The sequence below is a fragment of the Torulaspora delbrueckii genome, chromosome 3, assembly GCF_000243375.1.
Source record: "Torulaspora delbrueckii CBS 1146 chromosome 3, complete genome".
NCBI classification, from domain to species: domain Eukaryota; kingdom Fungi; phylum Ascomycota; class Saccharomycetes; order Saccharomycetales; family Saccharomycetaceae; genus Torulaspora; species Torulaspora delbrueckii.
The window spans coordinates 185921-202348 of NC_016503.1; the positions used below are offsets into that span (position 1 = coordinate 185921).

The 16428-nt window shown below is 42.3% G+C and overlaps 8 protein-coding genes across 8 annotated transcripts; 5 read left to right on the forward strand and 3 right to left on the reverse strand.

The window, feature by feature from the left end:
• Positions 1-249: 249 nt before the first annotated feature.
• Positions 250-2697, forward strand: CHL1 (DNA helicase; the record flags this gene model as incomplete). Its single annotated transcript, XM_003680162.1, has 1 exon — positions 250-2697. The coding sequence occupies one exon, from the start codon at positions 250-252 to the stop codon at positions 2695-2697; it is 2448 nt and encodes an 815-aa protein (XP_003680210.1).
• A 24-nt stretch (positions 2698-2721) lies between these two features.
• Positions 2722-4461, reverse strand: TFC8 (transcription factor TFIIIC subunit TFC8; the record flags this gene model as incomplete). The annotated part of the gene is made up of 1 exon (XM_003680163.1): positions 2722-4461. One exon carries the CDS (start codon positions 4459-4461, stop codon positions 2722-2724), a length of 1740 nt encoding a protein of 579 aa, XP_003680211.1.
• A 211-nt stretch (positions 4462-4672) lies between these two features.
• Positions 4673-8194, forward strand: NCR1 (sphingolipid transporter; the record flags this gene model as incomplete). The annotated part of the gene is made up of 1 exon (XM_003680164.1): positions 4673-8194. The coding sequence occupies one exon, from the start codon at positions 4673-4675 to the stop codon at positions 8192-8194; it is 3522 nt and encodes a 1173-aa protein (XP_003680212.1).
• A 182-nt stretch (positions 8195-8376) lies between these two features.
• AEP3 (Aep3p) lies at positions 8377-10239 on the forward strand (the record flags this gene model as incomplete). Its single annotated transcript, XM_003680165.1, has 1 exon — positions 8377-10239. The coding sequence occupies one exon, from the start codon at positions 8377-8379 to the stop codon at positions 10237-10239; it is 1863 nt and encodes a 620-aa protein (XP_003680213.1).
• Positions 10240-10338: 99 nt separating this feature from the next.
• LSP1 (lipid-binding protein LSP1) lies at positions 10339-11304 on the reverse strand (the record flags this gene model as incomplete). Its single annotated transcript, XM_003680166.1, has 1 exon — positions 10339-11304. One exon carries the CDS (start codon positions 11302-11304, stop codon positions 10339-10341), a length of 966 nt encoding a protein of 321 aa, XP_003680214.1.
• Positions 11305-11550: 246 nt separating this feature from the next.
• On the forward strand, positions 11551-12858 carry ULA1 (Ula1p; the record flags this gene model as incomplete). The annotated part of the gene is made up of 1 exon (XM_003680167.1): positions 11551-12858. The coding sequence occupies one exon, from the start codon at positions 11551-11553 to the stop codon at positions 12856-12858; it is 1308 nt and encodes a 435-aa protein (XP_003680215.1).
• Positions 12859-12881: 23 nt separating this feature from the next.
• On the reverse strand, positions 12882-14693 carry SPB4 (ATP-dependent RNA helicase SPB4; the record flags this gene model as incomplete). The annotated part of the gene is made up of 1 exon (XM_003680168.1): positions 12882-14693. One exon carries the CDS (start codon positions 14691-14693, stop codon positions 12882-12884), a length of 1812 nt encoding a protein of 603 aa, XP_003680216.1.
• Positions 14694-15074: 381 nt separating this feature from the next.
• DEG1 (pseudouridine synthase DEG1) lies at positions 15075-16388 on the forward strand (the record flags this gene model as incomplete). The annotated part of the gene is made up of 1 exon (XM_003680169.1): positions 15075-16388. One exon carries the CDS (start codon positions 15075-15077, stop codon positions 16386-16388), a length of 1314 nt encoding a protein of 437 aa, XP_003680217.1.
• Between the last annotated feature and the right edge of the window lie 40 nt (positions 16389-16428).

Here is a 16428-nt window from a genome sequence, read left to right on the forward strand (position 1 = left end):
TATAAGTTTGTTGTTTATTTAGCGTGCTCGACACGTCGCAACGGTGAGCCATTTATTTAGAGATTCGATGGGACGTGTGAGGCGAGTCTGCAACTGGTGGTTACGCGTAACGAATGCAGTTTAGTTGATAGATTTTCGATGCAGAATACGCTAGCTTCGTCTGTGCTTTAGTGTGTTTTTTCACTAATAAAGAACAGCGAAGCTCATCGCTCAATTGAGAAATTTCATAGTACAAAATGAAGCCTTTTGATGGGGAAAGAGTCGTTTAACCATCCCTATGAGCCGTATGGCATCCAGTTAGAGCTTATGCAATGCATATACGATACATTGAGCCTTGGAAAGAAGTTGGCAATTTTGGAGAGCCCGACGGGGACCGGTAAGACGTTGTCATTGATCTGCTCTGTAGTTACCTGGCTTCGACAGAACAAAGCCGATCTGGTCGCAAGTGGAGGGCATAATGTTGGTGGACTATCAGGGAGCGAGTCTGACGACGATGAACCAGACTGGGTGAACGATGCTTTTAAAACATCTGTTTTGGATGCCAAAATGCAAAAACTGCGAGAGTATGAAGTATATTTGGGGCAACTGGGGGTTGGCTCGAAACCTACGTCGTTAGAGGCAGCTAATGAACCGCGGAAGCGGCGTAAGAGGGTTGAAGTTTCGCTCGACGAGAGTGATTTCCTTCCCCAGGCGTATGTATCTGACTCTGAAGAGAAAGATGAGCTGGTTGGCGAAAGAAATAGGTCACTGCTAGCGCAAGAGGTTAGTGGTCTGTTGGCAAAGCTCGATCATAGTAAGGGTTCTGAGCGTGATCCCATCGAGTCTCAAAACCCGGTTAAAATTTATTATGCATCCAGGACTCACTCGCAACTGAACCAGTTTGCATCTCAATTGCGACTGCCAAGTTTCCCTTCATCGTTTGCCGATCAGCAAGTACCTGCAGAGAGGTTGAAATACGTTCCTCTTGCTTCTAGGAAACAACTGTGTATTAATGAGAATGTCAAGAAGTGGAAAACTGTTGACGCCATTAACGATGCATGTGCAGATCTTTTGAAAAGCAAGAAAGGTTGTCCTTATCACCAGCCTTCGTCAACCTCTTCAAACCTATTCAGAGATCACACTTTTACACAAGTTCAGGATATTGAAGAACTAGCTGAATTAGGTAGGTCCCTCCATATATGTCCCTACTATGCTACTCGTGGGTCTCTAGAGAACGCGGAGATTATTACGCTGCCTTACCAATATTTGCTATCGGAATCGACGAGGACTAGTCTAGGAATTAATTTAAAAGATTCGATAGTCGTCATCGATGAAGCGCATAATCTGATAGAAACAATAAATTCCATTCATTCGGCACAAATTGCACTTACCGATTTACTTTCTTGTAATGAAGGTCTCAGGAAGTATTTTGAAAGGTTCAGAAATCGATTGAATCCAGGGAATAGAGTGAACCTTATGAAACTTATGGAGCTGTGCAACACCCTGGCACGTTACATCAAGATCAACTATAAGAAACCTGGTCAGGAAATTTCATCATCGGATATATTTGGTTCATCTAACATGGATACATTAAACATACACAAACTCAACAAATATATCAAGAAATCCAAGATAGCGTCCAAGATTGATACCTATATTCATTCTTTCGAAGATGAAAAGAATGCTTCTGAAGTGAAATCATCATCAACCCCTCTACTTTTTAAAGTCGCTAGTTTCTTATCATGTCTCTCTAATCCCGCTCAAGAAGGTCGATTTTTCTTCGAGAAAGGCCAAGTTATCAAATATATGCTTCTCGAACCTGGGAAATCGTTCCAAAGCGTTCTTGAAGATGCTCGGTGCGTGATACTGGCAGGTGGAACCATGCAACCGATATCCGATTTAATGGAAAATCTCTTTGCAGGTGTTCCAGAGGAGAAGATAAGTATCCTTTCTTGTGACCACGTTATACCAGACGCTAATTTAAGGACCTACATTACTCAAGAACCTGCATTTGAATTTACATTTGAGAAAAGACAAGCGCCCTCCCTCGTTAATGGCGCACTTTACAATTTCTTCGATAAACTTTCAAGGTCCGTTCCAAGATCAGGAGGTATCGTAGGGTTTTTCCCTAGTTATCAATATCTTGACTACGTTGTTGATAGTTGGCAGAGAGAAGGATTATTTGATAAACTGGACCATGTAAGGAAAATCTACTTCGAAAGTAAAAATGGTGCTGAGCCTCTATCAGCTTATTCTGAAGCGGTTGCTGGAGGCAAGGGGGCTTTGCTATTTGCTGTTGTTGGAGGGAAATTGTCAGAAGGTATCAACTTCCAAGATGACTTGTGTAGAGCCGTAGTAATAGCCGGTTTGCCCTTCCCCAATGTGTTTAGCGGTGAGCTGCTGATAAAGACAAGACATTTGGAGACTAAAATCTTACGGAATGGTGGATCTAATCACGATGCGAAGAATGCAGCAAGAGAGTTTTATGAAACTATATGCATGAAAGCCGTCAATCAGTCGATCGGTCGTGCCATTAGACATGCGAACGATTATTCCCTGATTTTCCTACTCGACAAGAGATACGCCAAATTAGAGATAAACAGTAAATTATCAAAGTGGGTGAGCAAGCGACTTCAACCTCAATCTAGCGTCACCGATATTATGGCAGATACTCAAAGATTTTTCTCCCTCCATAGCGCACGCCAAAGTGGTCGATGAGAAGTAGAATAGGTCAAAGTTTTATCAAAGGGTCATAGTTGTGCCACTATATACGCTTTCATCTTTCAAGACTTCAAGTAGCGTTCTTGTAAACCAGCCATAATCGTTCAGGGTGTCAGCTCTGATGTCAATAATACGCTGATTGCTGATGGGGCATACTTTTACCTTTGTAGTCAAAATGGGCAGCAATGTAACCGCACATCTTTTCCACGCATGTTGCTGTTCGGATATTATAGGTTCCTGAGCACCGTTTTTCTCGAAATTGAAGGTCTCGGTTATAAATTGACTCCTCAGTTCAACGATTCCTGCTTCGACTGGACTAGGAAACCCCAAGATTGCTGCTAGTGACTGTACCGAAGCTTTGTCTATGGCATTTGTTAACTCTGGGCTTCTAGCCACAGCATAATCAAAAATGGCTTTCCTAAACGGTTTAATTGATGGGTGCTCTTCGATCAAGTTGAAGAAACGCAAATTGTTCATCTCAGTGCTACTGAGAAACGTTTGAATGTATAACTCCAAGGGCATATGAATGTCGCACCTGGCATGAGTGTCTTCTCGATTTTGGCTTTCAAACGAGGGCAACAAACTTTGATAGATTTTGTAAGTTTGATACCACGCCAGCCCGGTAGCTTTCTTAGTAATTGACCATGATTCATAGAGGGGTATGAACGTGATGTACATCTGATGCTCCGATGCAATCTTGTATTTCATACAAACACGCTCCATGCTATAATTGATGGCAACCGAATAGCCATCTGGTGAAAGCGAAATGCCATAAATCAACAGTGAACTTTCGTACTTATTCAGCTCATTGTTCACCGCACTCCACCTTCTGAATTTACGCTCTAAATGTGGAGCAATGATATCATCCGGTATCAAGGTGAAGTCACGATCTATCTGAACCTGGCAACTGGTCTTGTTCGAAATCAAGATAACCTTCTTTGCCTTCTGCAAAGGTACAATGCTGACCTCGTCTCCTGGCCCAAGAGTCAAACTGCTTAATTCTCCCGACTTAAGATTCAACTTGTTGAACTGACATGAATCCGTGAAGAGCAGAAAATCGCCCATAACACAGTAATCCACAATCTTAAACCTCGAAGAGTTTTTGGCTTGCTTCACGGATTCAACTTGTCTATCATCTATCAAGTAAATTGAATTATCATCAAGGAATGCAACGATTTCATCACCTTTCCAACAGATATGAGTGACCCAAGGGGACGGCAGGCCGCTGTTCAAGACAAAGGTCCTTTTTGGTGCGAAGCTTACAGATCCATCATTAGCTCTCTGTATTGCATAAACTGTCACTTCTCCGCTTTCATTCCCAATAGCTAGGCAACTTCCATCGGGGCTCCATTCCATGCAATGGTATGATCGCTGTTCTAAATGCTTCTCTGACTCATCTAAATTGCAAACCAGTTTCTGCTCCCTATACACATGGACATTTAGATTACTGTTCAAGACCGCTAGTAAAGAATCACACGGTGACGGCCTCACCAGTCTCGCAAACGAGACGGGTTGCGAACTGAGCAGTGTATTCCGAGCTGTGCTGTCAAACTCAAATTTGTTCTCGAATATCAATGGATACTCCTTTATATGAAATAGATGTTTGCTATTATTTCCCACTTCCTTTCGATAAGTCGGCTGCCCAATACAGATGTCTGGGTATGAAGTAATGTACAAAGTACCATCTCTAGCCCAGACAAGGTTTTTCTCCCATCCTTGAAGCTCCTTACGTGTAATCACTAAATCTTTCAACAACTTCATCCGGCGGGCTGATCGAGTCCTCTGAACGCTGATTTAGGTCTTATGCTTTCAACTCGCTTTCGGTTTCACTGATCTCATGACTTTCATCTGGGGCATTTCGCGTAAGCGAAGTGGTTCGGCTAGGTATAAAATAGACTAATCCTTAGGAAGGGGTCTAACACTTGCCGTAGCCTAAACACAGCACAAAATAGAGCTATAAGTTAATCAAAATATGCTGCTGATAACGCTATTAGTTTGCGTAGCTGGCCTATGTAACCTGGTGCAGGCAGCTGCTTCGAGATGTGCGTTGTATGACAATTGTGGGAAGAAGTCGGTCTTTGGTGCAGAGCTTCCCTGCCCAGTGTCAGATTCTAGATTCAGACCACCTCCAGTAACTGATGAATTGATGGACCTTGTTGTGGAGGTATGTGGTGAAGAATGGAAGGATGAAACTGAACTATGTTGCACTTTGGATCAGGTCCAGAATCTACAAAAGAACTTAAAGAAAGCACAAAATATAATAGCTTCATGTCCAGCCTGTGTTAAGAACTTTAATAACCTATTCTGCCATTTTACTTGCTCGCCGGAGCAAGTGGACTTCGTTAATGTGACTAGAATTCAAAAATCTACTTCAAAGAAGGATATAGTAGCTGAAGTGGATGTCTATATGAACTCCTCTTGGGCATCTGTGTTCTATGATTCATGCAAGGATGTCAAGTTTTCGGCCACGAATGGTTACGCAATGGATTTAATCGGCGGAGGTGCTAAGAACTATTCACAGTTTTTGAAATTTTTGGGAGATGAAAAACCATTACTTGGGGGGTCTCCATTCCAAATCAACTATCTATATGAATTGGATGGAGCTAAGGATGATTTCATTCTCTTTGACGATTCAGTCTACGAGTGTAATGACCCTAAGTACAAATGCGCTTGCGCTGACTGTGGATTATCCTGTCCAGAACTAAAACCTTTGAAGGAGGGCTCATGTAAGGTGGGGAAACTTCCTTGTTTTTCATTTGCAGTTCTGATGATTTACGCGGTGCTCATTGTTGCAGTTGTCATCTGGCACATTCACTTATTCAGAAGCAAAAGTAGAATATCTTTGATTACAAGTGATGAAGATGGTTCTGCTTACAACTCTCAAATGACATCCGATGATCGATTGTTCGATACATATGATACAAGCTCATATGACTTCAATAATAAAGTGGCAACATCATTTGCAACTCTATCGAAGTACTCGGCTTTGAATCCTTACCTGACAACAGCATTAACAGCCGTGATTGTCGCTTTCTTCGGCTTTCTGCTTTACAGATATGGTGATCTCGAAAGGGAGCCTATCAATTTGTGGGTCAGCAAAGACTCTCAGAAATATCAAGAGAAGAGATATTTCGATGAGAATTTCGGACCATTCTACAGGGTTGAACAAGTCTTTGTTGTGAATGAGACCGGTCCCGTACTCTCCTACGACACGATGAGGTGGTGGTCTGAGGTTGAGCATAACATCTCACAGACAATTATGTCTCAAGACAATGCAACTTACCAGGATCTGTGTTTCAGGCCAACGGCAGAGTCCACATGTGTATTAGAATCCTTCATTCAGTACTTCCCAAATGGCTTGCCAGGTCAAAATACTTGGCGTGAGGAGCTCCAATTGTGTACAGATTCCCCCGTGAACTGCTTGCCATCATTCCAGCAGCCACTAAAAAAGAATTTGTTATTCAGTGATGATGAAGTTTTCGAGTCCAATGCTTTTGTAACAACCTTCCTAATGAGTAACCACAGCAGTACGGCAGTTGACTGGGAAACAGAACTGGAGAAGTTCCTGCTTAACCTTGAAGTGCCTAAGGGCCTGAGAATTAGTTTCAACACTGAAATGTCCCTGGAAAAGGAGCTGAATAAGAACAATGATGTGTTGACCATCTGTATGTCTTACCTATTCATGTTCTTCTATGCTTCTTGGGCGCTGAAAAGACACGGAGGAGGAAGTAGATGGTTGCTGGGGTTTGTCGGCATATTGATTGTTGCATCGTCAGTGTTGTGCGCAGCGGGACTCTTGAGTGCCTTGGGCATTAAATCCACATTGATTATTGCAGAAGTAATTCCATTTTTGATTTTGGCTGTCGGTATCGATAACATATTTCTGATCACTCATGAGTATGATAGACTCTCCACGGATGACGTCACTATTGATATCGACAGAAGAATTTATCTGGCGGTCAAACGAATTTGCCCTTCAATTCTACTTTCTTTCATATGTCAAGCAGGGTGCTTTCTCATTGCAGCATTTGTATCTATGCCAGCAGTGCGTAACTTTGCTCTCTATTCGGCATTGGCTGTTTTGTTCAATGTTCTTCTACAAATGACAGCCTATGTTGCTTTCCTTGCGTTGTACGAGAGAAAGTATGCTACTATCAGCAAGGATTCTGAGAAGGATGTTCACCTATTTGGTGACTCTTATTTCTCTTTCATCTCTAAGAAAGGCAAGATCCTTGGACTCTTCGTTTCCTGGACCATGATATCTCTCCTATTTTTGCCTGAAATACAGTTAGGTTTGAATCAGACTTTCGCAGTTCCTCAGACCTCATACTTGGTCGATTACTTCAGAGATGCCTATCAATACTTGAACGTTGGACCTCCGGTTTACTTCGTGGTCAAAGGACTTGACTTGACAAAAAGAGAAAATCAGCAAAAGGTGTGCGGTAAATTCACAACATGCGATGATGATTCTTTGGCAAACGTCTTAGAGATGGAGAGAGAGAGATCTACCATCATTGATCCCCTGGCTAACTGGTTTGACGATTACATGCAATTTTTGAACCCCGATCTGGATGAATGTTGCCGCTTCAAGAAAGGTACCTCAGATGTCTGTCCTCCATTCTTCCCCAGCAGACGCTGTGAAACTTGTTTTCATGAGGGAGAATGGAATTATGATATGTCAGGATTCCCTGAAGGCAAGGAATTTATGGATTACCTCGCAATCTGGATTGATTCCCCAAGTGACCCATGTCCATTAGGTGGTAAAGCCCCATATTCTTCTTCTGTCGCCTTCAATAAGACCGGAGTCAAAGCTTCCGTCTTCAGAACAGCTCACAAGCCATTGACATCGCAAGAAGATCTCATTGCAGCCTACGATGATTCGGTCAGGATCAGCAACTCGCTCAAGGACCTTGATGTGTTTGCATACTCTCCATTTTACATATTCTTTGTCCAGTATCAAACCATACTGTGGCTGACGATTAGCCTAATCGGAGCAGCTTTAGTTTTGATATTTGCCGCTACGACATTATTCCTAGGTTCTGTGCAAACTGCTGCTGCGTTGACCTTGACGGTTCTGATGATTCTGATCGACATTGGAGCATTCATGGCTTGGTTCGGAATTTCGCTCAACGCTGTCAGTCTGGTGAATCTTGTCATCTGCGTCGGCCTAGCTGTTGAATTTTGTGTCCATATTGCAAGAGCTTTCACCCTGTTGCCTGAAGGTGTTAAGAATGATCGTGATTCCCGTGTGCACTACGCCATGACCACAGTCGGTGGTTCTGTCTTCAGAGGTATAACGATGACGAAATTCATTGGTGTCTGCGTCTTGGCTTTTGCCCAATCCAAGATATTCCAAGTTTTCTACTTCCGCATGTGGTTCTCGCTGATTGTGATTGCATCGGTTCACGCTTTGGTATTCTTGCCTGTACTTTTGTCGCTGGCTGGCGGTAAGAGCTACGTTGATGAGCCCATTAGTGGCACACTTGAAGAGTAATAAGTACTTTATTTAACCACATTTACTACGCTCGTTATGTCCATTATGTACTATTTTTCTAGAGTTTCGCAGCGCGTGAAAAATTGGGCATCTCAAGTCTACCATAGTCCCGAAGAAGTTAGAAGTTCAGTAAAAGCAGTCGAGATCCATTTTTCTACCACATAGGAGATTTGAATTAGCATATGAATGTGTTGGCTACTCTTAGCCAGGTATTGTCACGAAATGGCATCAAGTCACCACGCTTAAGGCATGAAAAATTCATGCTCAGCATGTTCGAGACGGCAACAAAGCCAGATAAGCCCAAGACAGTTGAGGGAGTAATTGAGAAGGCTAGGAATTCACTTAAGAAAGTGAAGGATAGAAAGAAATGTATACCCAAGGACAATATGAAAGTGGTGGGGAAGGGATCCAATTTTCAAAAGAAAGTAGTCAAAGAGTACCTTTCACCTTTACAGGTACATGATTTCGCGAGGCACAATATCCAGAATGATTACGATAATAAGAAAGCTACACGGATGCACCAGAATGCGAAACTCATCGATAAGTCCAAGAATCGTCAAGAGATATTGTTTAGCAACTCAAGGCAGTTTGTGGGTGATTTATTAGGCGCTCTGGTAGCCTGTAACCCGAAGCACGTTGAACTGAGCTCCGATTTTGTTCTGAGGCAGTTTCCAAGATGGACAATGAATGAGGTGCCGCGAATACCAAACTTTAATTCCAACCCCCATCTTTTTGAGGATTACATTGGCATACTAACTCACACAAAATTTCTTTACAAGAACTCTTCATCGACTAATGGTATAGTGCCGATGATTTTACGGAATTTGATGCATCCAGCTAATCTCAAAACACTTTACCTGAGGACCACTCGAACCTACAATGATCTAATTTACTATTTTTGTGAAAGGTTTGACTTTGCATCTTGTCGAGAGATTTTTGCGCAGATGAAGATTGAAGGTGTACCACGAAACACTTTAACATATAACCTTATGCTCCGAAGCGTATTGAAGAATTCACATATTAGGAAATCCAAACCGATTGATGGTGAAGTTTTATATTACCTGAGAAATATGGCCAAAAATCAAATTGAAGCAGATGCAGTGACTTGGACCACATGTTACAACTTCTTGAATGAAAATGTGTCGAGATCAATCTATGTGGAAAAAATGCAAGAGCGAAACGTTCCCGTAACCGAAGCCTTTGTCTACACGGTTCTTCGCAATGGGACCTATAGCTCGAAGCAATGTCTTCAATTTCTAGCGAGCAACAACGTTCCATTGAGTTCAAAAATTTTCAAACTGAGCATCGATAGACTTTTACAGGAAGAGAGAGCCAATGTTGCATGGTTGTTTTTGGAGCATACAGTATTGAAAAGAGATAAGGACTTTACGATAGGCACAGATACGCTTAATGCATTCCTTCGACATTTCGCCAGCAGAGGAAGGCTCGATATGGCGATTACAACATTTAATACGTGCGTCCAGGATTATCACATGAGACCGAATGACCAAACTTTCGAGATGCTATTCAAAGCGCTGACCACCAATGGATACACCAAGAATTTTGCACTTATACTTGACTATTTCAGGAAATTGAGGAAAGCACATAAGCTAGGTGAGCGTAACAACTACTGGTTAGTCAGAGCGAATGCTATCTCAAAATTCAATGTGCGTCGGCTTGATACTTTCACCAAGGAGAAATTCAACGAAGCTAAAGCATTACTGGATGGACTGAAGTGGAGTTCAACATCTGGTGGGTTTACTACAAAGATCTGGAAGGGAAATGGGTCTTCTATTAGAAAGATTTGCCGATTACTTGGATGCGTGCCAACACCACTCAAAAAAGGTTCAACTGTGAAGGTGAATGCAGCTGCCAGAACAAAGAAAAAGAGATACCGGAAAAGAATAAGATGTATTGCTATTCAAAGCGCAATGCGCAAGAGAGTTCCATTTGCTAAAGATTGGTATGGCTCATTAAGGCAGGAGTTGGAGCTGAGAAAAGTGATTGATACTTCTGAGCAAGTAGATCATGGAAGTACGTCGTAGAAGTAGCTGTAAATAATGAGAAAGGATATTAAAAGAAGGAAAATAGTACAAAAATATTATAATGGAGAAATGGCAAAAAAGTGTCTCTCAATTTGATTTTTATGCAGCGGTAGAATGCTGACTATGAGCTGGCAATCCGGTTTCTTCAGAAACCTCAGCTTCGTTAGCCCACTCGTCGCCTTCACCCGCGATTTCGTCGTGTTGATCTTCGTCTTCGTCGTAGACGTCATCGACAGTTTGATGGAAAGACAAAGTTGGCTTGACTGCGGCAATGTCCAAAGTCCAAGATTCTAGAGCGACCTCGGCATCCATGATGATCTGTCTCGAAGCTTCATAACCATCATAAGCGGCCCTAGTCTCACCAGGGGTCACGGGAGAATCATCCAATAGCTCGAGCAGCGCTTTACCGTAACCAGCAATCAAAGCGAACTTCTCCGCCAACTCCCTAATAGAATCGAATTGGTAGTTGAAAGCAGCCTTCATCTTTTCTCTAGTGATATTAGACAATTGAGCTTCGGCAACTAAAGATTCAGCTTCAGCACGAACCAATTCCTGCTCCAAGACTGGAATCTTGGCAGATTGAGGGTCCTTGTACTTCAAGTGAGCAATTTCATCGGTAATCTTTTCCTTACGGTCTCTCGAGGGCTGCACAGAAGCCTCAATGTTTCTAATAGACTTCAAAGTCACACGGTACTGGTCGTACTTATCGATAAATTGGTCCTGCAACTCACCCAACTCGTAAATCAAAACACCGAGCTTGTCAGTCACGTCGGACACGTCATCATCGTTATCAACACCCCATAGAGACAATTGTCTAGCGGCAGCACGACGTTCATTCGCAACAACCTCCATAGATCTCAAAACACCTTTTTCGGTGGTGACCAACTGTGACAACTTACGGGCCAATTCAGGACCAAAATTGCCAGCAGCATTCTTTCTGAAAGAAGTAGCAATGGAAGCCTTACCAAAGAATTTCGACTTCGTACTAGATGGAGGAGGTGGTGGTGAAACCATCTGCGAAGCAGTAGGAGCTCTAGAGTTTCTCAAAGAGTAAGTTCTGTGCATTCTGTTTAATACTCAATGGCTTACTTTAGCGTCTTGATCAAAAGTGAGAAGAACGCACCTAACTTTGACCTTTTTTTTCTATACAGAACTGCCCGCTTTTATAAGTTTTGCTTCGAAGGGTTAGGCCGCCCCTTTTTTGCCGCCTTTTGCTCTGCCGCCAATTTATCGGCTGGCCTTTTGTCACTATATAAAAAGAGGTAAACAACAGGAATTTAGTGGCACTCTAAAGAGTTTGACCAGTGATGAATGGAACGGTACGATAGACAGATTAGGATCTGGGGAGCAAAGGCACAGGAAGTGTTGGAGGACGCGAAAGTAGCGATTTTTGCCAAGAATTATGGAGAACCATTGGTTCAGGAAGTAGTGAAAAATTTGGGTTTGGCGAATGTTGGAAGTATAATACTTGTTTTGAAAGAAGTGCATGATGAAGGATTGACTGAGAATAATGGATTTTTCCTTAGTATATCTTCAATGTTGATGGGAATAAGTACAGATGTGGAAGTGACCGATTGGAATACTTTTGTAAACAAGGGCCTTCCGGTGTCGATTGTAGTGACATTAAATCTGGAAGATCCGAAGGATATTCAGTATATAAGTCAATTGAGACGGGAACCTCTAATTTCGGCCAATGTCAAGAACGAAGATGGAATTGTGCAGTTGATTAAACTTCCTGAACCGCATATTATCATGGATACTCATCCAGACTATTTGGTTCCTTATCTATGGATTGACCGTCCTTGGCCTGAGTTAAAGCGATTTTACGAATCATTTGACATGTCGCAGCTGGCGGAAAATGGACAGTTGGCAAAAGTGCCATACCCAGTTATTTTATACCACATAGTCAAGGATCGACCTGATGGTGATACGTGGGACTCCAATGATGTGAAGCAGAAGATAGATGAGAAGTTCCCCAATCAGCGTGACTACCTCAACGTTATCGAAGCTAGGAGATTTGCACATCTGGCACTTCGAACTGCAGAAAATGACTGCAGACAACTTCATGAAATGCTTGACTGCGTGTGTTCGGAAATGGTTGGAAAGACCAAATGGTTTGACCTCTACAATCATACGTTGGCCATTTTATGCCTTTGCCTAAAGCAGCTTCTGTCTTCAAGCAGTTTCTGTCTTCCGAGTGCTAAGGACCTTCCTGACATGGAATCGAGTACAGATATTTACAGCCGATTCCGTTCAATTTACCAAGCGAAGGAAGATGAAGACGTCGAAACCTTCTCGAAGTTACTCAGGACCCGTCCTGAGTCAGAGGACATCTCGGACTCCACAGCGCGAGAATTCCTCTCAAGCCTACGTCGTCTTGGAGTTCTCAGCTGTAAAAAGTACAATGGAGAGTATAGGATTCCAGATCCAAAGGGGCCTATAAATTCTCCTATAGTTGTGAACCTTGCGAAAGTTTCAGAACGGCCAACAGCCTGTAATTATTTCCACGCATCATGTTTCATTGGTGGGCTAGTCTCCCAAGAAATTATAAAACTCATTACACATCAACACGTACCCATCGATGACGTTTATACATATTCCCCGGACCAACTCCGCTAGATCCCGCGAGCTACTACAACCAATCACAAGTCATCGAAACTTCCCTGCATTCCACCGCTACTCTGCATCTGTTTCCTCTTTTTATTCTTCAGCACTATATCCTTCCAATCTTCGGTAACTTCGTCTCGTGCATTTCCTTCTTCCTTTTCAATTTGTTCTTCAATCGCTTTCCTCTTCAATTCAACTTTCATCTTCCTCTCGGCCTTTGTCTCCTTACTCTCAGTCTTATTGGACCATGCCATGTTTTTCTTCTTCAGCTCGAATTTGAGTTTCTTCTTGTCTTTTATGTTCTCCAGGTCCTTCAGTTTTTCCAATCTTGCAGCCTCGTGTTTCTTATCCTTATACGCAAAACGATCCATGTCGATGGGCTGGTCGACGAGCCATCCATCTTTGATCGTATCGCTCTTGAAGTATTTCGTTATCTCAGGCATCCGGGGTAAACGGAATAAACCATACATTTTTGCCAAACCCACATAATCTAGTGATTGAAGTCTAAAAATTGAGCTGGCTGAATGCTTTGAGTAATATTTGATGAAGGCAACGTAAGATCTAACGCTAAGGTCAAACCTTGCTCTATCCTGCAATATCCATTCTTTAAACACTTCATAAATTCCTTCCTTAAGTAATTCATCTTTCTTCAGTGTCATCTTTTGTAAGTGAACATCTTTCACTTCCAGGAATGGAATAAGATCCTCTTCTCTGCCCTCGTTTATAAAAGTGATCGCTTTACCAATTCTATTCGCTCTTCCTGTCCTCCCACATCTGTGTAGAAGTACGCTTGTATCTGTTGGCGGGTCCAGCTGCACAACTAAGTCAACGTCAGAGATATCAATCCCTCTGGCTGCCACATCAGTCGTCAATAACACAGCCTTATTAACTGTATCAGTGAAATTTTCTAGTGTTTTCATTCTTGAGGCTGTCTGTAGCTTTCCATGTAGCGAGTAAACCATGACTTCATCGCTCAAAAGTTTCTTCTCTCTTTGCAAGTATTGCAAGAAAGAGTAAAAGAATGTCACCGATATGCATGTAGGGAAATAAGCGATGCACTTCTTGAATTTGTAGTTGTTCAAAATGTTGATCAGTTGTAGTAATTTTTCCTGAGGGTCAATCACCGTATAGAAAAGACCTAAAGATGCCGGCCCTTTTTTACTCGAGTTCACTGTGACTTTAACTGGGTTCCTTAGACCTGTCTTGAAAATTTGATTACCAGCTTCGCTAATAGTAGCCGAGAAAAGACCAGTTCTTCTTTGCTTCGGTAGTGTTCGTAATATTTTTTCCACATCTTTGAAGAAATCACTGTCTAGAAGCCGATCTGCTTCATCAAGAACTACCATATTACATGATAATGTTTTAACGGATGGCATCTGTAAAAAGTCTAGGACCCTCCCTGGTGTTCCGACTAGAATTTGCGGCCTTTCTTCAAGGAATTTTGTAACGTCATCTCTCACAGTTTTTTGGCTTGTGCCCACTAGAAGTTGAGACTTTATAGGATATGAATCGCCCGGGTAGTGATCCAAGAACGACTGGATCACTGACTGAATCTGATTTGATAACTCACGAGTAGGTGTGACGATCAATGAATGAAAATGGCCTTTCTTGAACGCAGTGGAATTTGCGCCATCTGAGATGATTCTTTCCAAAATTGGAACTACAAAAGCAACGGTCTTTCCTGACCCTGTAACCGACTCCACAACAACATCTTTATTCCGTGAAAACAGTGGTATGGTAGATGCTTGAACTGGCGTCATAGCATCAAATCCTAGTACTTCTATCGCCCTCTGGATCCAATCCTGTACCGGATAATTGAGTTGCTCCCATGATAAGGATTCTGCCATCTTAAATCGAAACCTGGTTGAATGCTTGAGTGACCTACCAAACAACTTGTTCAACTATTTGAATCAACTTTGAGATGCGATGAGCTTTAAGATTATTATGAAAAATTGAAGATATTTTTGTACGAAGGTATAAAATCTGTATCATATTCAAGAAAGAGGACACCTTTTCAACTGGTCTTTTATCAGAGTTCTACCTCAGTGCTGAATCTTTCATGGGCTCAGTATCAGAAATGTGGAACCATCTCGTTCATCCTCTTTTTTCTTCCTGCTGGGTTTTACCGCCAAGCCTGATTATTTTTTTTTTCAACCTGCAAAATTGACAAAGTCGAGTAAATGCGATGAGATCGGAGCACAGTCAAGTTTTGATCTACGATCAATGTAATGAGCTTTTGGCAGAGGCTGATGAGGGCTGTTGAGAAACCATTCCGCACCAAGCAAAGCATGCCAATAGCAGAATCTTCAAAATATGCTGATTGGAGCAAAGAACAACTCGTTGAGAGACTTCTTCAACTGGAAAATGAGATTACATACCAACCTGGAAAACTAAAGCCATCCTTGGCATCCAGCGAAACAAAAGCTTCCAAAAACCGTAAACCTTCGAGGGAGTTTGACTTTTCAAAATACAGCAGAAGGTTCATTGCATTGAAATTCGCTTACTTAGGTTGGAATTACAATGGCCTCGCGGTACAGAAAGAACCAACACCTCTGCCGACTGTCGAAGGTGTGATAATTGAGGCTTTAAACAAGTGTAAACTCGTTCCTTCATTGGATCCCCATGACTTCCGCTTTAGCAGGTGTGGAAGGACAGACAAAGGAGTAAGCGCCATGAGCCAAGTTATCTCATTATTTGTGAGGTCCAACCTTAGTGAAGAGGAGCAATCGGACCCCAAGAACGATTCGAAAGAAATTCAGTACGTCAACATTCTCAATCAGTTACTCCCAGAGGACATTCGCGTTTCGGCGGTTTCCTTGAGACCTCCAAAGGGCTTCGATGCGAGATTCAGTTGTCAATACCGTCACTATAGGTACCTATTCCATAAGGATGGGCTAGACGTGGGAAGAATGGATCAAGCTGCTGCTCTTTTCAAGGGTGAGCATGATTTCCGCAATTTCTGTAAACTTGATGGTTCCAAGCAAATCACCAACTATGCAAGAAATATAATAAGTGCTAAGATTATCCCACTATCAGGAGACTTTTACTGTTTTGATTTGATTGGCTCAGCATTCCTGTGGCATCAGGTTCGATGCATGATGGCAAACCTGTTTCTTGTTGGACAAGGTCTCGAGAATGTATCATTGATCAGTGACATGTTAGACGTTGATAAGACGCCGCGGAAACCGATCTATGACATGGCCAGTGATATTCCATTGATATTGTACGATTGCAAATTTCCAGATATTGAATGGGTTGAGACTAATGTGGATGACTATAAGGCAATCAAATATGGTAAGGCAGTTAGCGCCTTGACACTGAGCTACCATCTAAAGGCTACTGTTGCTCAGATTTTCAAGGAAGTACTGCCTTCTACAGCCACTGAGTTATCTGGGAAAACTAGAATCAACCTTGGTGACGGGAAGGGTAAAGTCGTTACCAGCTATGAAAAGATGTTGAAAAGAAATGTCATGGAGACTGCCGAAGTGGTTAACGAGAAGTTTAGACACCGCAAAAGGACTAAATTTGAGGCCCAAAACTAATAGGAAAGCTTCTACTGGAGCCGATTCGCAAATTCATTGA